The 25,981-nt window shown below is 39.2% G+C and overlaps 2 protein-coding genes across 3 annotated transcripts in view; one reads left to right on the top strand and one right to left on the bottom strand.

The window, feature by feature from the left end:
• The first annotated feature begins 127 nt into the window (after positions 1-127).
• On the top strand, positions 128-11,926 carry UBA5 (ubiquitin like modifier activating enzyme 5). Of its 2 annotated transcripts, XM_054817468.1 has the most exons (12): positions 128-537; positions 1,623-1,668; positions 1,762-1,851; positions 3,049-3,158; positions 3,555-3,641; positions 4,869-4,953; positions 5,775-5,879; positions 6,059-6,186; positions 7,461-7,596; positions 8,031-8,106; positions 8,907-9,013; positions 9,588-11,926. In XM_054817468.1, exons 1-12 carry the CDS (start codon positions 281-283, stop codon positions 9,669-9,671), a joined length of 1,311 nt encoding a protein of 436 aa, XP_054673443.1. In that variant the 5' UTR covers positions 128-280; the 3' UTR covers positions 9,672-11,926. The 2 variants fall into 2 exon arrangements, with proteins under 2 accessions (XP_054673443.1, XP_054673444.1); XM_054817469.1 differs by lacking the exon at positions 128-537 and having other exon boundaries at positions 1,621-1,668; positions 1,762-1,846.
• Positions 11,927-14,030: 2,104 nt separating this feature from the next.
• The window catches only part of NPHP3 (nephrocystin 3), a 28,301-nt gene continuing 16,350 nt past the window's right edge, over positions 14,031-25,981 (bottom strand). Inside the window, exons 17-27 of the mRNA XM_054815885.1 lie at positions 25,465-25,629; positions 24,853-24,950; positions 23,416-23,538; positions 22,889-23,078; positions 22,505-22,746; positions 22,022-22,097; positions 20,741-20,868; positions 18,265-18,505; positions 16,202-16,327; positions 15,197-15,312; positions 14,031-14,990 (exon numbers count right to left, since the gene is read on the bottom strand). Of these exons, the coding sequence (XP_054671860.1) occupies positions 14,810-14,990; positions 15,197-15,312; positions 16,202-16,327; positions 18,265-18,505; positions 20,741-20,868; positions 22,022-22,097; positions 22,505-22,746; positions 22,889-23,078; positions 23,416-23,538; positions 24,853-24,950; positions 25,465-25,629 (1,686 nt within the window). The 3' untranslated portion in view covers positions 14,031-14,809. The remainder of the gene's footprint in view (positions 14,991-15,196; positions 15,313-16,201; positions 16,328-18,264; positions 18,506-20,740; positions 20,869-22,021; positions 22,098-22,504; positions 22,747-22,888; positions 23,079-23,415; positions 23,539-24,852; positions 24,951-25,464; positions 25,630-25,981) is intronic.

The following is a 25,981-nucleotide window of genomic DNA, read 5'->3' as shown; positions in this document are numbered from 1 at the left end:
CCGACGGCGTACGCCCCGCCCACCGCGCCGCTACGCTACTGACGGAAATGCCGTGCCCCGCCCCGCCTGGCCTGGCCCGGCGTCGCCGAGGCAACCGGAGGCGGCTTGGTCCGTCAAGGAAAGCGGTCCCCGGCGACGGGCCAGCGGGGCTCTTGGAGTCGGGTGGCTTCTTCTGGAAGAAAGCGGCTTCCGATAGGTTACCGCTCCGGCTGACACCTGCCCTCAGTCATCGCCAGAGCCCGCTAGTTGCCCGCTGTCGGGCGGCAGGAGACCCCTCGACATGGGAACGCTCCCTGAGGCGTCGGCGCGAGCGGGGGACGGCGTTCCCTGCCGCTCCCGGAAGCTTCCTCAGACGGGGGAGACGTGTCGCTGTGGTGTCGCCGGCGCTACCATGGCGGAGCTGAGCAGGCTGGAACAGCTGGAGCGGCGTGTGCGGGAGCTGGAGGAGGAGCTGGCCCGGGAGAAGGGCGGGCGGCGGGCGCCGCGGGCTCGTATCGAGAGCATGAGCCCGGAGGTGACGGACTCCAACCCGTACAGGTGCGGCCGGGGGGGGAGGTGGGGAGCGAGGGGCGTTATGGGGTGAGGAGGCTGCACCTACAGGGGTTGGATTATGGGGAGAGGGCCCGGACTGAGCCATGGGGAAGAGGCCTAGAGGTTGAGTCAGGGTGTAGAGGACGGGGAAGAGGGAGGGCTGTGGGGTCTAAGGCCGTGGGTTGGAACTGTGGGTCTGGGTAAAGGTGAAAAGGCATGTGGAGGTGGGCTTGGGCAGGTGGGGGTCTAAGGGATAGGGCTGGGTGTGCTGAGGAGGGTGTCAGGGCAATGCTGAAGACAGGTGATCTGTGGGGAGGAGGGGAGAGGTGCTCTCATTTCCCACCTGACTGGGCTGGCAGGGGTGTACATTGGGGTTACTTTGTATTATCTTGCTTTGCGGTACAGGAAGAGAGAGAGAGGAAACTGTGGTGTTGGTATTACATGAGGTCTTATTCTCATTCCTCTAACTTATCTATTTTAGAGTTTGGTTTAAAGAAGCCTTGAGCTTCTAATGCTCAGCAGTTCTGGAAATCTGATGTATTTTTTTTTTCAGGATTAATCGCTTTAATAGAAGCTGATACTTGTACTTTCATTGACACTTTCAATGAAAAAACACAGTAGCAGGATAAAATGCTACTTTAAAATTCTTCCAGTTATCCTGACAACCTGATAATCTCTATTTTATTTTTTTCAAATGTTATGTTGGAGTTAATCTGCTCAAATTGATCAGAAAACAGTGGAAGAGCCCTCACTGCCCTGCTACCATATGGTTCCTTAAAGAAAAAAGTGTAGGCTTCCATTCTGTAAATTGGGGATTCATTTAAAAAACTAAGTATGGGTCCTCCTGATTTCACTGACATTACTCATACCAACTGACTAAGTACATGAATTTCTGCAGGTTTAGTACTCTATTGCTGTTGCTAATAGGAAAGTATCTACTATCTCATTCAGACTGTATCTAGCTGGCAATCACAACTGCAGTGAAAACAGCAGGCTTGAGTTTGGTCTTTGGCGGGGTTATTTTTATAGCAAAATTGCTACTAGAAATGTAGAGAGCATTTTTTATATAACGTTTCTGTTTTTCTTTGTAGTCGCTTGATGGCGTTAAAAAGAATGGGAATTGTCAAAGATTATGAGGTAGGATTCTATCTGCATTTAAACAGCCTTGAATTATTTCCCTGTGAGGACCACTTTTGACATACTGATCTGTATTGTATTTTTTTCCTACAGAAAATCCGTACCTTTACAGTTGCAGTAGTAGGTGTAGGTGGAGTTGGCAGTGTGACTGCTGAAATGTTGACAAGGTGTGGCATTGGTAAGGTAATGAGAGTTTTCTTCTTCTACTTCTTTATGGTAGATGGACCAGTCCTCTTCATAAAGAGTTAGATTTGATTTCTCTCAGTTGCTTTTGCCCAAGTAAACAAGTACCATGAAGAAAGCACTCAAGAACAGCACTTAAGTAAACATCACAAATGAAAAGTCTTAAGTCTGTATATTTCTTATGCTAGTAAATTGATTTAGTTAGGGCTTAATCTTGTATTATGTGGACGGTTCTTGTTTGGATGCTTGTCTTCTCCGTGCTCTTATACGAGCCCACCTATCTAATCATCAGACTGGATAATTGCAAAAGGAAAACAAGATAAAGAAAAAGGAGGAGGTAACTTGCATAGACAATTAAGTCTTATGAGAACAAGTTGACAGTTATGAAATTGAAATGCAGCAGACGTCAAGCAAATATTTTTATCACAAACTTTAGTTTGTCATGTGAAAGACTTAGAGCTAAAAAATTAGCAGCAGTTAAAAATAATTTGATGTCTGCATAGATAACAAGAACCTCCAGAGTTAATAAAACAGGATTTTTCTTTAAAGAAGGAATTTGGGGAATGGCTTAGATGTTTATATTTCCAGGCAAAGCCTGGCCATTCACTCTTGGAACTTTAAGAAACCTCTTAATACAGAGGTGATGCAATTTTTTATTGCAAAGTTTATTCCCCCTTCCTCCGAAGAAACATTTCTTGAAGACCATCATCTTGGGCATAGACAAGGACATTGGACAGTTGATACAGAATTTATGATAATCAACACATCCATGTATTATGTAGGTATTTTAAGTGAATTGTTTTTCAAGAGCTACATGCCAGGACAAGTGAAAGAAATTACACATTTCTAGTTAATGCCATAACAGCAAGTAGGAGTGTGATAACAGAGGTGATAGCGTTCATTTAGGTAATCTGTTGAATATTCTTAGTTTAGATCAAATGAACAGATTGCTTTTTATTAAGAGTGGTTTTCATGACTTAATGAATCAGCTCCTGGTGAATGGCAGTTAGAATTGAGTCTTTCACATATTTACAATGTTGGTACCTTTTGTATGTGAACTGAATAGCACTGGGGGGGGGGATTGTTTGGTTGGATTTTCTGGTGGAAGTGAGTTTTGTTGTTTAAAATGGCTTGCCATAGTGCTCTGGTTGCAGAGTCTTTGGAGATTCACATATGTTAATACGATCTTTATTGTAGCTGCTTCTGTTTGATTATGACAAAGTGGAATTGGCAAACATGAACAGACTCTTCTTCCAACCTCATCAAGCTGGATTAAGCAAAGTGCAAGCAGCAGAGCATACTTTGAGGTATATCTTAGAGAAGTGGGTATCAAAATGTATTTACCCAGGATGCTGCTACAGGAAATGGATGTTTCACTCTTAATCACTTGTAAAGTAGCATGATCTAATTTGGAAATTTGAGTATAACATAGTTATGGGAATGGTTGATACTTTAAGGACATTTTTGTACTGGCCAAAACCTTAATGTGAGTCTACTTTTTAAGTATAGCTAATTTGCTAACTATGCCACTTCAATATTTTGTGTTTTTTTCTCATCTAATCTATGAATGTTTGACATATATGGGTGTATTCTAGACTTCAGACTGGAAGCTTAAGACTGTAGCAACATTTGTGACATTAGGGAGTAGAATGCAAGTTACCATTGTATTTATTAAAATTGACTCATATTATTTCCTCCATAAGGAATATTAATCCTGATGTTCAATTTGAAGTACATAACTACAACATCACAACACTGGATAACTTTGAACACTTCATGGATAGAATAAGGTAAAATCTCTCAACAAAAGCATATTGCTAACTTCTGCTGATGCGTGGTTCTATACGGCCTCACATTTTTATTGTTGGGGTTTTTTTCAATTTAGTGACTTCCAATTGAAAACCAGTGGGAAATATGTATATATGAAGACGTTTCTGCCTAGACCTTTTCTCTAGAGTTGGCATTTATTTCTACTGTTATGTAGTTATATTAGTGCATCTTTAGATTTCCAACCAAAGCTGCAGGTCTTATAGGCTTTTCCCATTATAGAAAACAGATCAGATCATATTTTGACTGCTCTGGAGAAGTTTCAGGTATGCTTTAAAGAATGAAGAAATAGTTATTAGTGGATCTCACAGAGAAGTTCTGCAAATGGGAAAAGTTATTTCAGTTATGTTGTACAAAGATACAGTTCTCCAATACTTTGTACTGTGAATGTATACTATATAAAACTTCTTTTAATCTAAAATGCTGTCATGGTTTAACCTGGCCAGCGGCTAAAACAACAACATAGCTGTTTGCTCCCTCCTCCCCTCTACCCCGCACTGGGATAGGGGAGAGAATTGGAAAAAAAAAAAAAACCAACCAAAAACTAAAAACCTGTGGGTTGAGATAAAGACAGTTTAATAGGACAGAAAAGGAAGATGATGATGATGACGACGATGATAATACAAAACAAGTGATGCACAGTACAATTTCTCACCACCCGAAGCCGATGCTCAGCTAATTTCCAAGCTGCACCGACTCCCAGCCAACTCCCAGTTATATGCTGAGCATGATGTCATATGTTATGAAATATCCCTTTGGCCAGTTTGGGTCAGCTGTCCTGGCTGTGTCCCCTCCCAGCTTCTTGTGCACCCCCCACCTTCTCATTGGCAGGCCGGTATGAGAAGCTGAAAAGTCCTTGACTGCTTGGCAACAATTAAAACATCAGTGTGTTATCAACATTATTCCCATCCTAAATCCAAACCACAGCACTATACCAGCTGCTAGGAAGAAAACTAACTCTATCCCTGCCGAAACCAAGACAAATGCCCATGTATTTCAATCCCAGCTTCAGCATGCTGTTGTTTCTACTGTAGATGTAAGATGCTAGTTGTATCCTGTTCTGCATTTGCACGAGTTTTCGTAGAAATACACCCCCCATATGCTTCTCTACTCTAAAGCAGCATGTTGATGGCCATGTTGGTGTTCTGTTCTGCCAGCAATTTCACACAAACTTCTGATATTTATTTCAGTAATGGTGCACTAGAGGAAGGGAAGCCTGTCGATCTTGTTCTAAGCTGCGTGGACAACTTTGAAGCTCGCATGGCAATTAACACGGTAAGGCCATCAAAGGCATGAGCTTGTGGAAGTCTATTTTCTCCTATAAATAATGTTAGGAATTGTGGGAATTAGATAAAAGATAGGAACTTATCCAGAATCTTCTAAGAAATTTGCTCCTTGGTTTAAGGAACCAGAATCTGAGCTTTTACCCAGTTCTTATAAAATGCATTTTATGTGTATAAATACAACTGTAGACTTAAGCTACCAGCAGCTAATGGTTAGTAAAAGAGTAAGTGACATAAGCCCTCTCTGTCTTTCCTGTTTATATAAAGGTATTATCAAAGCCTGGTATTTTAAATCTTACAAACTTTTTAAAAACTGTGTATAGCTAATTGTATACTTCATATGACTTTTTGTATACTAAAAATGTCTTAAAGCTGTGTACCTAATCAAACTGGTTTTCTTTATAGTAGCAGCCAATGTAGGGTATACGCCAAATGTATGTTCTCTGTTACCCTTCAGCTAACTTGATCCAAACATTGCGTGCACTGAAGGTACACAGATACGCTGTATTTGTGCAATTAGATTCTGTAGTGTGCTCGTAACTGGATCGCTAGTGCCTGTATTTGTTCAAAAATCCCATGTCCTCAGGAAAGCACAAACAGCTGGCTTCATGAAGACAATTTTAATTTGTCCTTTGATAAACAATTTCTATTCTACCTTTTTATGTTCCTTTTTCTGATCATAGCCTTTTTGTCTTAAAGCAGGAAGATCAATATGCTTAATCACTCCCAATTTACAACTGTTTTGTGTTGTGGGTTTTTTTTTTCTTTTCATTAAACTTCTGCAGCGCTGATGTGTGCGTTTCTGTTTATAAGGCCTGCAATGAACTTGGACAAATCTGGATGGAATCTGGAGTGAGTGAAAATGCGGTGTCAGGACATGTACAGCTGATCATACCTGGTGAATCTGCTTGTTTTGCGGTACGCAGTGCTCTGCTGAACTGCTTGTTTGTTTTTTAGAGTGGGATTGGGAATACGAAGATTGGCCGGCTAGTGAATGTGATCCTGGCACAGCTGATGGAGTAGCTTTAAAATTTTGTGTGATCTGTGGGGGTGGTTTTAATACTTTTTTTAAACTTAATTTCTTTATTTCCCCTCAGTGTGCTCCTCCACTTGTAGTTGCTGAAAATATTGATGAGAAAACATTAAAACGAGAAGGAGTTTGTGCAGCTAGTCTTCCTACAACTATGGGTGTTGTGGCAGGAATTCTTGTACAAAATGTTCTGAAGTAAGTGACTGAGTTGTTGCTATTCAATATACAGCATGATAAGAGAAAGAAACCTGAAGGAACATCTCATAATGATGGGTCTGGTTCTTTTTCTGTGTTTGTGGCCTGTTTCCTAAAGGTCTTGGCATCATTGGACCTGGCTGAAATATACACTGCTTGAATCACTGGCATGTTTACTACTTTGGAGCTGCTGGTTTTAAGAGAACTTTTCAGGTTTAAGGAAAAGTCTTCAGAGTTTTCCTACGAATTTCTCTTACTGCATACACACACACATTTTTTTTTTCCTTAGTTCTGCATTTACACATATTCCTATCTGACATCACTATATTATACACAAAAATGCTACAGCACTAACTCATCTTTGAACTTTTGTACATGGACAAAAAAGAAATCATTTAGCTTGTAGTGTTTGTATTCTAAAAACCTGAGGTGAATTAAAAACAGTTATATAGCAATATGATATATTTTAATATTTTTCCAAAAGTACTGCCATGTGACTCTAGCTGCTAAAAGAACTGCATGTATCGGCAAGGAAGATTTTTAAACAACTTTGTATTTGGTTTGAAAATGATGTACCATCTTTTACAAGCATCTTTGAGAAGAAGATGCTATTTAACTTATTTTTAACCTTAGCTTAGTTTTGGCAGTTATCCAAAAATTTCTATTTAGAAAGAATAAAAATACTGTTTGCAACTGTGCCTACAAACAATTAAGTGCCGTTTTCAGCTGTGCAGAGAGAGGTATTATATAAAATTGCATGGCAACAAGTGTTTAATGAAGAATGCAAACATTGCAGCTCAATTTAAATCTTTATTTTCATCACCAATATGACCCTACAGTAAAGATGATTAAACTGGTTCTGATTAGCTGTTGAAAAACACTCCCTTTGTAATACAGGGCACCTGAATGTTTCAAGCAATGGATTAAGGCAGAGGAGAAAACTGCTTACACTTAAATCTTTTGGGGGTTTGGTTTTTGTTGGGTGTTGGTTTTTGGTTTTTTGTTGTTTTTTTTTTTTTTTTTTTCCTGAGACTGTAGCTGACTTGTTCTCACATGCTTACACGGCAAGAGGACCAGCTTCTATGATGATGCAGTTACACTGTTGTCAGGTGGCTACAGCTTATTTTAAGACAATCCCAGTAATTTTTACACAACTTGAGTAGTGAGAAAGTGTTTTCTCAAAGTTCTTTGAGGAAAAAATTAATCCTTGAGCAGCTGAATTTTTAGGTTTGCACCTGTATATAAGGGCCTGCTTTGTCTGTTTGTTTTTCTAGATATCTGTTAAATTTTGGTACTGTGAGTTATTATCTTGGTTACAATGCAATGCAGGATTTCTTTCCAACTATGGCTATGAAGCCAAACCCACAATGTAGTGACCAAAATTGCAGAAAACAGCAGGAAAATTATAAGGTAAAAAGGATTTTTTTTTTTGCTTTCTTAAAGTCCTGAAGCTACAGATCTGTAGTAAAAGAAAACTTTCATTGCTACTTCAGTTTTTAGCAGCCTTGTCTTCAGATCATTGCATGTGTTTCTAAAAATACGGTACTTTGAGTTATCTTAAAAGCAAAAGATAGGCAGAATGGCTTGCATGCAGTTAGATAATCTTTTATTTTTTGTCTGCAGTAATTGCTCAACCTTTCTGGCAGTCATATATTTTTGAACATTAATGGATTGTTTGTTTGTTTTAAATCTGTAGGTATTCTGCCTTTTTTGACTAATAAAGTTCTAAATGGTGACTGCATATCTTAAATATTAAAAAAAGTGTGAATATTAGATTTGATCTTCTTTGCTGTTGTTGAAAATTGGACTATTATGGGGTTTATTTTTTTGTGTTTTTCCTTCAGAAAAAAGAAGCTGCACAACCAAAACAAGTAGTAATTGAACAGGAAGAAGAAGTAGTACACGAAGACAATGACTGGGGTAAGTAATTGGCTGGAAATGAAATGATGTTCCCAGTACCAAGCTTCAATTAAATTTTTTGTTTTGGGTGAGCACACTGTAGGGTACATGAGAATTCTCATGATTCCTGTTTTTTGTAACTTATACTGCATATTTACTGCTGGCTTTTCACAGGTTTTGAGAGTAATGTACTTGATGATGTAGTTTTACTATAATGAGCAGGTTTTAGGTGCAAAAATTAGCACTGTTTGCATAAAATACTTTCTCCAAAGATGGTCTGAAGATATGAAAGATGTGAGACTATTTATTCACTATCTGTTCCTTTTAAATACATAGCTAAAGAGCATTTGTCATTTCCATAACCACTATGCTAAGGCATCCCCATAGATCTTTTTATTCCTCTGAGGGCTTTAAATTAGAAATAATTGTCTTAAGAAATGATTAAATGCATTCTATAGAACCATTTCAAGAATGGATATATACATTCTGTTGATTGCATGATACAGAAAATAATCTTAGCTTACCATTGGCAAGTGTCCTCACAGTAAGATTTAAACTGTTAAGGAGAAGGAAGTCCTGTAGGAGAGGTGCCATTCTTGTCCGGAAGTTCCATGTATGGAACCATTTCACATATTGTAAAGGGAAAACATTTATGCATTGATAATGGGCATGAAGTAATTGAAATCAAACGTCTTTCTGCTTGTATATTTTTTCTATTTTGGAAAAGTAGCAGCAATTTTCCTTGTCCTATGATAACATAGTGATTAAAGAAATTTTTCAACTGACTTCTAATGGAGTTCTCAATTCTTTTTAATGCAAAGGCATCGAGTTAGTATCAGAAATTTCAGAGGATGAGCTGAAGGCTGCATCTGGCCCAGTCCCTGAGCTTCCTGAAGGAATTACTGTAGCATATACTATCCCAAACAAGGTAATGTATTTACTCTTTATGAATACACTTATTTTTTAAATACATCATATAGATTAAATTTATAATATAAGCCAGCTTGGTTACCCTTTAAACCTCAAGTAAAATTCCATCTTTAACAATTCCAGTAAAACTGTACCTCAGTACATTTGACTGCAGTCTTCTATGGTCCAGTTTTGTGTTACTATGAAATATATATATGGGTGTTAGTGTGAATGTAGTTTTGAGTGAAAGGAATGAATGCATATGGGGGCAGGGGAGAGAAAGCAAATGTGAATTTATTATTTGATATTTTGGTGACTAATGTTTTTACCATGTTTATCTTGTAAAAGCTGTACGTAGTCAAAGAGCAGTTAGCATACCTGGGGAACAGAGTGGGTACATATCACAGCCAGAATATTCTCACTCCCAGTCAGAATAGAGTTTACAATTTAAGTTTATAATCACTTAGGCCTAATCTTGCAATTGTGTGCTTGGTCATAGGAAAATGATGTGGTATAATGGCAATAAAGCTTATTTGTATGGGGTTTTTTGTTTGCTATTTTTGTTGCTAACTTTTTCTTCCTGTTCCTAATAGGAAGAGAATTTGATAACTGAGGAAACAGTAGCTGACGGTGAAGAAAGCCTAGAAGAACTCATGGCCAAAATGAGAAACATGTAGCAAAACAAATATTAAGTACAACTTTGGGGAGTTTGGATTGACGTTGGATTTTGAGAAGACCAGACTTTTTTTTTTTTTTTTTAAACCTCCACTGAAGCTTATCTTTACATTTCTGATGAAATGGAACTGTTACAGGGGCAGAAAGGAAACAGACTTACCTTGTTTATGTTCTGTTGTCTATTCACGTCTTTAACATATGGAGTTGTGCTACTGTAAAGCTTAATTTCTCAGCATTGCCAGTGTCCAGACGTTCAGTAGGAAATAAAAGGAGATGGATAAACTAACAAAAGCAGGCATAGCACATTATATGCAACATCATGTGATAAGAACAGGACATAGTATAGGACAAGTGAAAGATAAATCTGCTGGAGTGGACCGAGTAGGTCAAGGGCCAGTGATAGTGCCTCACTCATTGCTGCTCTTGATCTTCCAGCACTTATCTCTGTAAATTCTTGGTATGGATTGTGCTGTGGTTACTTTTTCTGAGTAAACAGAATATTTCAGCCTTTTCATCCGCCTTAAATATCTCTGGGATGGAATTTTTTTTTAAACTTCCCTAGTTTTATCAGTGTTTTACTACTGCTTGTTCTTGAATAGCTCTCTATATGTTTTGTACGTGGTAATGCTCTGAGTATTCTGCAACAAGGCGAAGTCTTTAGTTAGTAGATAATTATACTAGCAAACTGGATATTACCATGCCACTATTTCAGGTGGCAGATGCTTTTCATGACCAAATCTGTAGGCATTACCAGCAGCATTGGAAAGAACAGATTTTGTTGGTTGTTAAAAGTTTAGCTGTAATTCTGATCCATCCCTATTATATGGGCTACATTAAGGAATATACTTGATTGAGTTTGCATATGAAAGCTGCTAAAATTAGATGCTCTAAACTTTGTTTAGTGTTGCAAATCTCTTCAGTGGAGTAGCTGAGCTACCGTATTTGTCTTGTAAATAATGTTAGTACAGTCATCTTACCTTTTAAATTATCATATTTTAAGCTGACCTGTAAATGTACACACTCTGTAGTGTCAGTACCCTGCAGAATGGGAAGTACCAATTTCAAATATTTTAACTCCTCTGGGTGTTTGATCCAGAACTTGATCATTATTTAGATTTGGCTTAGAAGAATGTAAATTTCAGCCTTTCCAGTACAACACAAATATTTTCATCTTAGGGTGGTAAAAAACCCCACAGAACCAGCTCATAATGGTAGACAATATCCAACCAACACGTAAAAAGCAAGTAGTATTGTAGAGGTGCTTGTGTTTCTTAGGGCAGCTGAATGAACACTTAGTTTTAAAATGTTTCATTTCTAAGCAACAGTTACAAACTTCAAAATCTGTTTCCTCCACAGCTGACACTAGATAATTTACGTAAAAATAATCTCTGAAGCTAGCGAGGGAGGCTTTGAGTATGGTGCATTAGATTGTAAAATGGAAGAGGGGTTTTTTTGGATTGAGTTGTTTTGGAGAAACCAGATTTTAGAAATGAACTGTAGAGAGGGATGGGAAATAGAACAAAGGGATCATTAGAAAGGTACATTCTTGAATCTGTGTCACTAAGTCTACGTTAGCTTGATTTAAGTGTCACTTTAAGTGTTACTTACTTTTTTTTTATTTAGTTTTACCTTTCTGTTGGGAACAATGAAAATGTTCCACACCCAGTGGAACACAGCCACCTCTGGAGATTCTGAGGCAAATGGTGGACTCATTTCTACAACAGCTCAGTTAATCTTGACTCTTAACTATCTGGCCGACATGGCTGCTATCACATGATTGACAGCTTTAGAAGAGGCAACTGTTTACCATTTTACTTCATGTAGTTTTATGAGCAAATTAATACACTTTTCTATGCCCGCTTACAGAGTATGCAAAATGGTTCTCATGTTACTTTCAGACTTTCAACTTGTATATACAAGAATTTTAAATAATTAGAGAACACTTTGAGAAGAGTTTATGTGCCAATGGTTAAAATTATTGAAAACTAAACAGCATCAAACAAAGCAGTTTTAAGGGTATTTGTTACATTAAAAAAAGACATTTACAAGTATAATTTATTCCCAACTATAAAACCTAATGGAAAATTTATTACTTCTTTTGTTATGAACTAACAAGTTAAAGCATATTGCAATGGTTTAGTCCAGCTTTATTTGGCAATCTTATAAAAGAAGCTTTCAGTTTTTACAGTGTATCATGAATGTTATTGAGATGTTGATATTCTGACTGTATGATTAAATCTCCATTGAAACTGCCGGCTTCCTGTTTTGAGGTGTTTTCCTACATCAAAGTATTATTTGGCATACACCAAATATACAGGGTTTTGTTTGTTTGTTTTTTAATGTCCATGAGATAAGACAGTTGTTCATGTATTTGTAGTTTTAAGAGTGCTATGACTATAATCTTGACTGATTTCAGAACTGGCAATTGCTAAGAGTCTGATAAAACACTGAAGGTCTAGAAAGTACCTTCTTATTTAAACTAGCAATGTTAAGGAAAACTATATAGAGAGCAAGATGTATCATTATACCTGTTAGAATCAGAACAGAAGTGACGAGCTAGATCAGACATCTGATAATTCGTAACACTGGCTTTAGAGGAGGGGATTGCCAGGTCTGAGGAGAGTAGGCAACAGAAACACACACAAGCTGAGAAGATTGAAGGGTTTGGGGGCTTTTTTGGGTGTTTATGTTTGTTTTCTTCTTTTAGCCCATCCTTACTCGGTAACAATGCTGCAAAGAAACTTTCCAATTTTCGAAACTTTTCAAGGTTGCTGGAATACACTGGGAAAACTCTCGCTTTGATTAAACTGTTTTCTGAAGTAAGAGGAAAATATCCAGAGCGCTATTACAGAGTGTCAACTCTTGTTACTGTATTGTAATGCCTTCAGGAGCTATTTTTGATTTTTTTTTTTTCAAATCTTAAAAATAAAATTTGGGTTGTGCATTTGTTCTATCGGTTTTATATACTGTTACCAAGTTACAGTCTTACCAAAATAGTAAATTCCTTCTAACCAGAACAAGGGCTGAAAGGGGTTATCTTTAACTCTAAAAGGGAAAAAGAGACTGTGGAAGGTAAGTACCCCTTTCAGGTAAAGGACATTTACATTTTTCAAACCAGATTAAATAAATCTTTACATCAGTTGCCTCTGAAACATTTTAGTGAAGTTTCAATTAATTTTTCACTTACATGCAATTTTTTATAAAAATTATTTTTAGAATGTATTTAAATGATTCATGGATTTATGGACTGAATGAGAACAGATTTTGAATTGATTCTTCCAGATGACTGGGTGTGGTGGGTTGACCCTGGCTGGGGGCCAGGTGCCCACCAGAGCCGCTCTCTCACTCCCCTCATTCACGAAACAGGGGAGAAAAGGCATAACGAAACGCTTGTAGGTTGAGATAAGGACAGGGAGAGATCACTCACTAATTGTTGTCACGAGCAAAACAGACCGAACTTAGAGAGGGAATTCATCTGATTTATTACTAGGCAAAACAGAGTAGAGGAATGAGAAATAAAATCAAATCTCCAAACACCTCCCCCCACCCCTCCCATCTTCCCGGGCTCCACTTCACTCTTGGCTTCAACCTTTCCCCCCTCAGCAGCACAGGGGGACGGGGAATGGGGGTTACGGTCAGTTCATCTCACGGTGTTTCTGCCGCTTCTTCATCCTCAGGGGGAGGACTCCTCTCATCGTTCCCCTGCTCCAGCATGGAGTCCCTCTCACGGGGTGCAGACCTTCAGGAGCAAGCTGCTCCAGCGTGGGGTCCCCCACGGGGTCACAAGTCCTGCCAGCAAACCTGCCCTGGCATGGGCTCCCCTCTTCACGGGTCCACTGGTCCGGCCTGGAACTTGCTCCAGCGTGGGCTTCCCACGGGGTCACAGCCTCCTTCAGGTGCCTCCACCTGCTCCGGCGTGGGGTCCTCCACGGGCTGCAGGTGGAATCTCTACACCCCCTCATCCTTCCTCCATGGGCTGCAGGGGGACAGCCTGCTTCACTATGGTCTTCACCAGGGGCTGCAGGGGGATCTCCGCTCTGGCGCCTGGAGCTCCTCCTCCCCCTCCATCTGCACTGACCTTGGTGTCTGCAGAGTTTCTTACATCTTCTCACTCCTCTCTCCGGCTGCAAAAGCTCTCTCTAACTGTTTTTTTCCATCTTAAATATGTTATCACAGAGGCGCTGATTGGCTTGGCCTTGGCCAGCAACGGGCCCGTCTTAGAGCCGGCTGGCATTGGCTCTATCAGACACAGGGGAAGCTTCTAGCAGCTTCTCACAGAAGCCACCCCTGTAGACCCCCCGCCACCAAAACCTTGCCACGCAAACCCAACACACTGGGTATTAGGAAATACAACAGGCAGGTAGATTTGATGAGCGTCTCTTTATTTGATGGCAAACTCTTTTGCACCACTAGGTTTTTCCAGCTAAATACAAAGATTTTTGTATTTTAAGGGATTCAATGAGATTAAATAGTGACAGTATCACTAGAGGTTTAACAACAGGGAATCAGGTCACATTCATCTTCAGTCTGATTCCTCACTGGACGTATTTTTACTGAACAAAGTTGAATCTGACAACAGCTTTAACTAGACGATGATATATTTAGATATATTAGCTTCCCAAGGAAACCAATTATTTTTGCACAAGTCCCTTGAATGTAAGTTTGCTTAAAGCTGGAATCAACCTTCAGGTCAAACTTCAGGTGGAACAGTATTTTGACTTTTTCAAAGTTACTGTCTCTTTAGAAACAACTTTAAAAGCTTTTAAAAAGGCAGAAAGGAGTGATGGAACAAACCCAACACAAGTCCTCTAAGCCAGGCTATATACAATTGGTTCAACTTAAGTTGTTATAATTCTGGCCTTTAGGCTAAGAGGTATCAAATCCACATGGTTTTGGTATCAGCTATAACTTGAGCTAGTAACTAATATACGTATCTATATACAAAAAAGAAGCTCACTTTGTACCATACAGTCTGCAAAGTCAACGTGGAAGGATTTCAAGCTTAAACATTTGTTTCCCTGTCATTCATGAATTCAGTCCCAAAATAGTACCTTATCCCAGAAAAAATAGATTTTCATAATAATTTTCTGTCTGCTTTAAAATATCAGTAGAAACTGCCTTTTCTTTGAGTGGGTTCATATCACCTTTGTCCATGTTCCAGGAAAATGTTTGGTGCTAATGCACTTTTTAAGCTGAACGTATCTCCACTCGATGAGTGTCGAGAAGTTGCTTTTCCACCTATCAACAAAGTCTCTGCTTCTTTTATTTCCATAGCTCTCTTGTAAAGTTCAGCCGCCTTCTCAAAGTCTCCCCCTTCATAGCTTCGGAGAAGAGTAAACCAAAGTTGAAACAAGGAAATAAAACAAGTCTCTCAATTCATTTAAATTGAAATGCACACCACGCTGTCAACAAAGTGTACTTAAAGGCACTCTATTTTCCTAACAAGTACACAACTTCAGGATGGTTTGTTTCATCCAGTAATTTTTGTAGTAATTTGCTTTTATAGGGCTAAAACATATAATCTTACCTCAGCACAGCCAAGTTTTTCAGAGTTTCCCCCACACGAGGATGCATGTGACCAAAGCTATCTTCATAAATCTTTAACGCACGTTCATAAAGAGGTAAAGCTTCAATCTGCTTTTTCTTTGGGTAGTAGAAAGTTGTTTGTTACAGATGTATGTTACATTTGCTATCCTTTTTTCCCAACATAGTATCAACACATCCTAGCTGCAAAGTCATGCATATTTAACTAGAAAGGTGTTTTGAGTTCTCAATAGTGTTGGCAGATGAGGATGATAATTGAGATTGTCAAAGCAATTGGCTTGCACTTGCAAATGCAATTCCCACTACTATTATAATAATTAAGGTCTGGACTTCCTAGGCAGTTTTGAAAATTTTAGTCCTGAAAGTTTTGAGTTACCAAATGCTCTTTAATTTTACCTGAGGCAGCTTTAATCCCTGTTTAAAATCAGATATGTGAAAATACATAAAACAAGAAAACAATCTACAGCTCACTCGATACTAAGAAAGAAGTTAGGTAAGTTGATTGCATCTCCTTTGAATCTCATATTAGTTGTAGACTGAAAAGTCTACAGCTTTCTCAGATTTTTAGTTAAACAGAGTCGCAGCTGATCAAGGTGAGCACTCTTCATTCACAGACATAAATTTCAAAGGATTGCGTTTCCCTCCAAGTCAGTGGTGGAGCTGTGTTTCATCACACCGTGATAACTGTCATATTGCTGAAAGCTGTACTCTAGCTCGAGTCTTATAAAGCACATAGGCATTTTGAATTATCTAAAGAGCATTAGCCCAAGTGTCCTTGTGAAATACCATCACAGCAATTATCTGTTCCCTGCATACATTTTCCTTGCCAAACATCCTTTCAATTTTTAAAATGGAACCTAAGAATTTGCAAGTCTTATGAGGAATTTCCCTTTTAAATGGGATCAAGTTTCTTTGGTATCATTTAGGTACATATCATAAAAAAGTCTGAGACAGGAGTAATAAACACGTGAAGACTTGAAAAACTTACCATCTGACAATAAAGGACAGCCAGATTTACCAAAGCAGTTGCTACGCTAGGGTGTTTTGGGCCAAATGACTTCTGTCGAATTTCAACTGCTAGTTCATACAGAGGAACAGCCTTGTCAAGTTTTCCCTAGAAGTAACAAGGAAAACTGATTCAGTTCTCTTGTGTCAACACGGTAACAATAAAATCTATTTTAAACAAAAAGCCCTGGAGAAGATGTAACTGTTTCCAGAATAAGGGTTTAACTTTGGTTAATTCATAGTTATATTCTGTACAGATTGTTTATCATGTATATTTATTAGGACCTAATTTTCCAAAATACTGCACATATTCAACTCCCAGTTAATGTGTTTCTCAGCTAGGTCTGTTTCTTTCTTTTTTTAATTTCATTTTTTCCCCCACAAGTGTCTTATTGAGAAGGCTGTTAAAATGAATTTTCAGTTGTATTTTTATCCAAATAGTTTTCTCCAGTTGTATTTCCTCATCCTGCCACAAATGACAGCAGAGCTTACTTATTGTCCTAAAAGGCCTAAATTTTACTGGTGATAGGGGAATGGGAATGTAGCTGCAGTTTTCTGCTTACTTAAATGATGTTCGCACCATCTTTGGAACAGCTGCAGTGTCCAATGCCATTTCAAGTGCCTATTGCTTCCCATTCACCATACTGAGGCTTTGGCTTCTTGACTTTGGTTTCTCTAAAATACTCCTCGCATATTCCAGCTAGTTTTACTGTAGATTATTTTTCCAGCAAATCTTTTTTTCCTTCAAATTTGAATCCGCTCACATGTTAACTGGATATACTTCAGAAGTATGCTTAGGCTTCTATTATTGAAATGTAAATTTTCATATTTAATAGCAATTAGAAATTAAATACAGCAAACTTCCATCATATAATGGTTCACTGTAATTGCAAAATTCATATCAAATTTTCTGCTTATTTTTTCAAATCATCACCAGGCCATAGTTTGAAGATGATCAGCAATTCATCTGGAATAACTACTTATCTATAAATAATTGTCATTTTCTACATCTGATTCCTGTCCCTTCTCTTCCTCCACTCTTCCCTCTGTCACTAGTTCACCGTGAATTTTAATTTATGCCCCTTCAAATCAGCAAAGAGCTGTTTGATGCAAATATTGAGTGCTTTTGCAGTTTCTAGCAGCATCAAAATTAGAAGGTGAAGCAGGCATAGAATATGTGACCCAAAATAATTTCATGCACGGAATAGCAGTAACAGTTATTGAGCAAACACACAGCAGCATATGATCCAAGGAATTATCTTCAAGGATGCTTTTTTCTTTGAAGAATGGTAAAATGTGAAAAGAAAAAATTCTTGTCATCCTCTGAATTTGATCTTGGTTCAACAGCTGGAACCCTTACATCACTCTTACACTGATGATAGCGAATGGTTACTTTGACCATCTGCAAACACAAATATTCATAAAACATTTTGAACTGATGAAATGCAGAAGTTTATGCTACTGTTAAAGTCACTCCCTGTAGTATATTTAGCAGGGGAGTAACTCTCACCTTTCACTGCATCAACAGAAGCTGAAGGTGGCTCAGCTGCATCAAACTCCCTCATAAGCCTTCAAGTTACTCTCAATTTGACTGTATAGTTCAAGGTCACTGTGTAAAAAGGACTATTCCTACACTCTAAAACATGATTTTTCCATCAACGCACATCTGACCAAACTCTTGCATGTGGATGTCACATAGCAGACGGTTGGAGAACTCAAATACAGCTGGGAAGAGCTTCCCTCACTGCAGCCAAAATGCCAGCTTTTAACCAAACCAGAAATTCTTCATGGTGAATCCTGAGCACGCAGGACACTGAAGACATGACTCATAAATGGCTTTTATTTAAGCAAAGTGTGTTTTGAAAAAGCTACTGGGCTTTTTGGAAGCAGACTGAGGCCGCTTGACTACATCTTTTACACATGTGTGTAGACCACCAAAAGTGGACAAAATGCCCATGCCCCGCTCCTTTTGGATTAAAGACTGTAACAATGCAAGGCATTACCGTTAATTTAGGTGATGAGAAAAGGTAACAGGCTCGTACATACCATCTTTTTGTACAGCACTGCCAGGTGTTTCACAGTATAAGCCAAGGAGGGATGATCTGGAGCCAGCGCTCTCCTCCTGATGTCTAAAGCTTTTTCATAGAGTTCCTCTGCCTTGTCATAGTGCTTCTTCTCATTGTACAAGGCCGCCAGGTTATTCAAAGACTGCGCGCAGTCTGGGTGGTCGGGTCCCAGGACTCTCTCTCTCATTTCCAAGGAGCGCTTCAGGAAAAGCTCTGCTGTCCTACAGAACACATTCGTTCAGTGATATTTTAAAGCTGGTAACATCTGTACAGGCTGAAGTGGCTGTTTGAAACAGAACAAACTCAGCCTTGGAAACTGCACAGATACTGACATCTGATAATGGACTAGCCTCAGAATAAGCAAATGCCAGATCAGCAATTAATTTATGCAGTGAGGAACTATACATCCCAGACACAGCCCTGCTGTGCAGGCTAACCATAAGGATGTAGACAGACGGCTAGTTAATGTATTTCTCTGCAATCGTGGATCCCCCTTGTTAAGGACTCAAAAGCCAGTCTAGCAGATTTCAGCAAACATTACACTACCCCATAGCTGCTCATTTCTTTAACTCAACCTACATCTTCAGTTATGCAAGTCACCCTTCCTTATTCAAAACATTCTACTCACTTCTGGGCAACTCCTCATAGTAGTCAAGTAGCTCCACAGATAAATGGTGGAACATGAGGTAAAGGTTCAGAACACACCACATATTTTTCAAGTAACTTTAAAGACTATAAAACATATAGGGTTCAACAGACAGCTTTCACACCAAAGGAGGAGAGATTGGAATGGGTTTTATATATGTCATGAGCTAGATTCTCATAGTAGAATCTGTCTAGAAGTGACAAAGTAGAAACGACTCTGTGCAATGCTGTCGTTCAAGCGTTTCCCTATCAAAAGGGTATATTTTTATCTCTCTAGAGTAACGTACTACTATTCCATTACAGATTTACAGCAGTTCCTCTATCACAAACAATGGGCGATCCCCACATACTACTGGCAGCATCCATTATAACTAGGCAGTTTGTCATCCTGACATACACACAAATTCTGTGTGACACTCTTCCCAAGAGGTCAGCTTTGTAAATTGGAAAAATCCATTTCGCATCAGAGAGAAAAAAGACCATTTATACATAGGACTGTAGGTTCAATTCTGGAGCTCTTAGACAGATGTCAAAAGGTGTTCACTCTATGTAAGGGATAGAGGATGACGTGTGATATAACATATAACAACTAATAAAGTAACGTACTCTTTTGCCATCGATTTCATTCTAACTGCATCGAATGATCAGAAAAATCAATCTTGGACTTGCTATTCAGAACAGAGACACAGTATCCATTAAAAAAATGACTTAAACCCTCACTAGAACAAAGGTTATACTTTTGCTCGCCTATGAAATAGTGGAGATACGGTTACTCTAGAAGTAGGTTGTGTTGGACAGGAACTACGTATGAATAATGTGGCATATAAAATGACAATGTGTAAGATTAGATAGGTATTGCTCCTCTATAATCAGTCACTTTGGTGTGACTTCGTGAGAGTAAACTGACAAAAAACCCCACATTTCCAACAACTGTTAAAAATCAATTCCTTCACTGAAAAGGTCCTGCATTTAACTGATTCTGTGTGCAGATCCTAAATTATGATACGCTTCTGTCGTTATCCAACAACTACTGGTGGCATAAACATCAGATATAGGAAGAATGTAAACATACTTCCAGAACTTACTCTGGTTTTGCTTCCAGAACTTACTCTTTTTTGCTGTGCGCTTTCTTCTCTGAAGATTCAGTTGAGTGAGATTTAAGGTAATTTTACAATTCCCTCACAACACAGTTTTAGACTACTCTGTGGACTGGAGAAGTTGATATCAAGAGTGGCTAACCATGCAATCAGAACTGCTCTGCACCTTTTATTCCTGTTCAACACCCCTGCTTATCTCTATCTGCTTTTAGAACACCTTTGTGCTGCTCTGTCCTCTTTTGTCCTTGAAAAGGCCAGCACGGTAAGAGCCTGAGGATTACAAGCACAGTGAATATTTAACTCATCATTTCTTGTAATACTGGCATTTTGAGTATTTTTCACAGAAAAACAACAATCTTGCTGTTCGAGCATGAACACTACAAAGGAGGGTCACAAAATAGTGAAGCTGAGTAGAGGGGGCATACATTTTGAGAGACAACTGGTAGTTGTGACAAAGGCTAGGTTAAATTTAGCTGTGGAACATCGATTCTGAATGCAGGAAAGGCACTGACTTGGTAAATACATGTTAACAGCATCAACTCTAGAAAATATGAGTGAATTTCACAGTAAACAAAAACTAGTAGAATGAATCAAGGATGCTACCATAATGAGTATTTGATCATGTGTCTACACTTAATGCTAGCTCTCAATGCTTTGTTTCCATTTAGATCTCCAAGAACACTCAGTAGATGTGTCACAATTAAAACAACTTACTCAAGATTATTCTGCAGGTAATAGAGGACTCCAAGCTCATTGAGGGTTCGAGCATTATCTGGTGTATCCTTGCCTAGCGTGAGCTCTTCCAGTTGCAGTGCTCTTTGACGCAGGAGAGCAAAGCCACACTATAGCAAAGGACAAGGTAACATAAGCCAATTACCATTACAGTGTACAACCGAAGACAGAAAATCAGAACACTCAGTTTGGTGCCAAAGGAGCACAATAATCCTACTTAAGTTCTGTTTTAAATCTAAATGGCACAGACATTCTGCTTATTTACAGTCTAACAGTGAATTTCACCAAAAACGCTTCCAGGAAATTTAAGTTACTGTGCTGTCATGCAGCTCTGTTTTCCCTGTATCATACGTGCCTACTTGCTTAAACTCCACAGTTCAAATAACCAATTCAGATCAAACTCTTAGGTTTACAAGATCAAAACTTAAAATTAAGTTAATCTCCTATCCTAAATGCCATATACAAATACATATAAAGTATTATTCAAGGCTTTACATGGATCTTTATAAAATGGGCTGCCAAGCTAATGCTTACATGCAAAGTGAATTACAAGTAAAAACTGCAGCCATTGTTACACACCCCACCTATTCTTGATCTTTGCAGTCTTAATAAAAATATTTGTTCAGCAGAATGCATTACAGAAACGGACAAAATCTTCATGATCCAAATTCATTTGTATTTAAGCACTGTGGAAATAGTAACATTTTTATGGCTTTTTACTACTTTCATTAGAGCTACAACTAGAAGTCTGGAGTTACTAGCTGAACTCTTACAGTACAGGCACTACATGACAAACAAACCCTTAGCTCAAGAATGGCAAGAGGAACTCTGTAGCTGAAAAAACACAGAAGAAAAAAATAGGGAAAAACTCAGTATGGCACCTAACATTATTACTGGGATTATCCATTGCAGTAAGCACTGTGTTGACTAGTATCTGTAGGATAAACGCCTCAGTTATTCTGGAGAACACCTTTTTCCATTGTCACTCTGGCAGCCAATTGTAATTCTGCACCCCCAAAACATATATATCCACTTAGTTCTCTTCCACCTCTCTCAACTCCATACCAGTTGTACTGATGCATCTCCACTTCCAGCAGAGCTGAAAGGGCAGTTACCAAAGCTGCTGCTAGGCTACTTCACTACCTATGCCCTCAATTATCAAAAGCATTGGAGCTTTGTCAGCTCGGCAGACACACTTTATCATCTATTTAGCAGAGCCACAACATGTCCTGCACTTTTATTAAATATCAAGCATTTCCTTACCAGACTGCCTTTCCGCCTTGCTGCTTTTTGGCGTATTTTGAAGGACTTTTTCCTCAGTTGTTCAGCTTGTTCATATCTGAAAAGTTATTTGTAGTGTTAGAAGAATGCCAAATGTAGCATCAGTGAGTATTTTGGAAAGCTTCTAAGTTACCTGAGTGTACAAATTTGAGGAGAATTTAAGAATCTTGGGGGAAAAAAAAAACCCCACACTTTTTGTCAAAGATAAAATATCTAAAATGCTTAGGGCCAGACAATGCTCCTCCTCCTTTATCTCTAGAAGTTTGCTGTTAAACTAAGCACAAAAGTTGACCCCTACTGAGTGGCCTCTTACAGGAATACAGAGGGGATGGTGATGGTTGCATTGGAACTTACGAAACTCAAAAAAAGAACCAAAGAAACACTCTGGCTTCAGGAAGAAAATCGCTGCTGTTATTTTTGTACCACCTCCACATAAAAGAAAAATACCGGTGTAGTTAAGCTTACTTGTTCTGCTTTTGATATAAGGTTGCAAGTGCATCAAGTTCACGGGCTACCCGAGGATGTTCAGCTCCATAAGCGTTTTCAGAGATTTCCAGTGCCTGTTTATACAGCTGTTCAGCATTTCCAAACTTCTTCCACTGAACATAAACTCCTGCTAGCTGGTGGAGTGACTGCGCCACCCTTGGGTGGTCTGGATCCAGCGCAGTCTCTCGAATCTCCAGAGACCGCTGCAGAGGAGCTACAGCCTGTGACAACAAAGTTCAGAATATGATAGCAGCTGGCAGCATCCTGTATGCTACAATAATTTAACAACTGCAACAGAAAGCACACACTGAGCTCTGCTTGATTTGCCTTCTTGCTGTTACAACAATCTCTAAATGCACTTACCTGACTGAGAAGACCTAGGTCCTTAAGAAACCGTCCCAGGGTCTCATAAAGATCAGCCAGGCAGATCATACTTTCCTCTCCCTCACAGCTTTTTTCATATTCTTTCAGAGAGTCAAAATACTCAGCTGCCATAGAGCTCTTATCTTTCCCAACCAGCTGCCAGTAACTCAGCAATTCTGCAAAATGTCCCCTGTTTTAACAAGGAAATAAGAAGCTCATCTTATCTCTGATACCCCTCTATTCAGACTGATGCTAGCTTAGAAGAAAAGGGCCATAGGCATGAATGTTGTCTTTATGCTACAGCGTCTACAGAGACAATCCATGGAGACTGTTCAACAGCAGTATTTATCCCTTTACCAACCCCCAGGTGTAACAGAATAGAAAAAATAGATTATTTGACAACGGCATTTAGCATTTCAGCCTCGACTATTTAAGTTCCTTTAATCTCTATCTGTCATTTTCTGATTTATATTGACAAAAGTTACTTTGAAATGTTTATACTGCCAAAGCAGTGGCTACCTTTGTACCTTTTGTAAAGGTTTTGGGATACAAAGAGATTCAAAAGACACTTGCGTAGCTTTTGCTTATCACCCTGCTGCTGGAAGAGCCAGGGAAGTTCATCTGCACTTCTCCAAGTCACTCGGTCTCGACTATTGAAAGAAAAGCAAATCAAAATTAAAACTCTGAGAGGCCTAACAAAACTTGTCAATTTGATGTGAAAACTAGGCAAGCGTACAATTGCCATACCTGCATGTCTAAACAGACAGACTACTGTAAGACCTATGTACTCCATTCTCTCACATTTTCATTTTAATTTCACCTCAGAGGGTGCTGGAACCCCCAGGTACCCCACAGGAAGCTGCTCCTCCCTCCTGTATGGGCTAATCTGTGCCTGCTAGCAGAATTTCAGTCCTGCAGCAGCCCACTGTCCCTTTGTGCCTCCTTTCTCTGGAAACCTGTGGCTCTCTTGGCTTTTTGCTGCCCAACAGTGGATGCTCTGAGAAGCAGTAAGCAGTAGCCCACAGCTGGGACACATTAACTCAGGACTGTAAATGTAAGTTAGTTTTCAAAGCTGGGTATGAACTTGTAGCTGTTCAGCTGTTCTACTCGACCTCTTCTTGTGTATGTGCTAATTGCTTGCTAAATGCAAGCGGTCTTCTGCTACTTCTTCAAGTTCCAAGCAACCTCAAATTTCCTAGCTGTGGGAAAATAATATAAGATTGGTGAGGAGGACTGTAAACACGCTCAAGTGACTTGCAGCTGGGGTATCAAAAAACACATACATCATACTAATTGTTGTTCAGCCTTTTGTGTTTGACAAATACAACATCCATGTTTAGATAACATAGGCCTGTGATACACTTAGAGGCACCCTGTCAAATGAGCTGGAGATTCCTGCCCTGCTGTGAGAAAGATCAAAGCACAGCGGTAACTATGCCTGCAGGAATCCCTGATAAACAGGTGAAAACAGCAGGTTCAGTGATCCTCTAGCAAGGACCGAGCTCTGCGGTGCCTGTGCTCCCACTTGCGTGCCTCTGTCTGGGTGCTGCTCCAGGGATCCCCTGGTTGGTGAGGTAACAAAAATAAATTTACTCTGCATTTCATCCATGGTTTTGTGCTTGTTCCTGTGTCCTGCTTGTGCCAGCTCACACACTAGCATTTGCTGGGAGTTAAAAATCCACATGGGGTCAGTTACCATGAAAAAATTGATGCGGTATAAATTCATGCCCTACCTTTTCACATGATAACTTTATTATATGCCCATTCCCCTCCACAGTCCTCAATCTTTTCCAAGATTAAAAAGCAAGATATCAATAATAAACTGCTAAACTGACAACTAGGGTTTTGCAGAGTTATTTTGCAATAATAATTTACTAAACTGAGCCAAATAAGCTGTATGAAGAAAACAATATCCATGAGGCATAAAGACTGCAATTAGCACACCTTGAGGAATTCCAACCTACCTTAGCTGCATGGTGAAATACTCCACTAGTTTTTGTCTATAGGCAGAAATAACATTTTCACCTTCTTCCATATACTCTAGTCTCACCATCTCCCAAGCCTGAAAGAGAGTATAGCTGAGCGAAAGAGAATGCATTTAATATTTATTAAGTGCACTTAATAATATTTAACAGGGCACTATGCACAATTTCTTTATGAAACGTGCCTTGTGTTGTAGAACTGAAAATCTTTCGATGACAAAGGCACTACGGTTTGTCTTCTCTCAGACCAAAGCTCTTGTTATTCAAACAATATTCCCTTCTCCTTCAATTCTGCTTGGTTTTTGTGGAACCAGTGTTTTCTAGGATCCATGGAGTTAACAACTAACAGACCAGAAATTTCTAGAAGGTTTGAAATGCCAGGTTTTCAACTGCTGAACAATACTGACCAATACTGGCATCACAGCACTAGTAGTTTTCAAGGTGACTCTAACATCAGACCCGATGTTAAAAAAAATGGATGAACAAACAGAAACATATCACCATCTACCTAGTTAACAAAAAAAATTAGCTAAAAAAAGCAGGGCCTTGGGGGGTGGAGTTTCACTTGCACGTGTTTAGAATTACAAAATTTACCTGGAGGTGCTGGAACTTGAGCAAACCACAACCATATGTCAGCAAACACATTTTGTGCAGGCTGTGAATGAGCGAGGCTAACACTGCAGAAGACAGCTCAGGATAAAGTTCCATCAGCTCTGACTCGCTCACACCATTGTGGCTAACACCAATGACACACAGTATCTACATAAGCAGAAAAATTATTTTACACAGTTAGCAATATTTGCTGCAGAGCTTAGTTACACTGAAATTCCAAGCAAAACACTGTGTATAACCTGATACACCACAAGCAAAAAACCCTTGTCTACACAAGCCCTTTCCCTCTTCTGCCCTCAAAGAACAATCCTCAGTGCTAACAGATGAATATTCTAATGGATAAAGCACCGAATGAGACACTTTGGGACAAACAAATGGCTCCTTAGACTTTCTTCTAAAACACTGGGGGAAAATAACTCCTTTATCATAAGGAACTTCCATCTAAGTAAAATATGCTGAAGATCATATGCTGCCAGCACCAAAGAACTGCTAGCGATTA

Source organism: Grus americana, chromosome 2 (genome assembly GCF_028858705.1).
Source record: "Grus americana isolate bGruAme1 chromosome 2, bGruAme1.mat, whole genome shotgun sequence".
Lineage (NCBI taxonomy): Eukaryota > Metazoa > Chordata > Aves > Gruiformes > Gruidae > Grus > Grus americana.
This window is presented reverse-complemented; position numbering and strand designations above follow the sequence as displayed.

Excerpts from the sequence above, each read along its gene's own strand:
- UBA5 (XM_054817468.1), top strand. The coding sequence starts at position 281 with ATGGGAACGCTCCCTGAGGCGTCGGCGCGAGCGGGGGACGGCGTTCCC. Across the intron at positions 6,187-7,460 it reads CTTGTACAAAATGTTCTGAA|ATATCTGTTAAATTTTGGTA; the intron begins GTAAGTGACTGA and ends TTGTTTTTCTAG. Across the intron at positions 9,014-9,587 it reads CATATACTATCCCAAACAAG|GAAGAGAATTTGATAACTGA; the intron begins GTAATGTATTTA and ends TGTTCCTAATAG.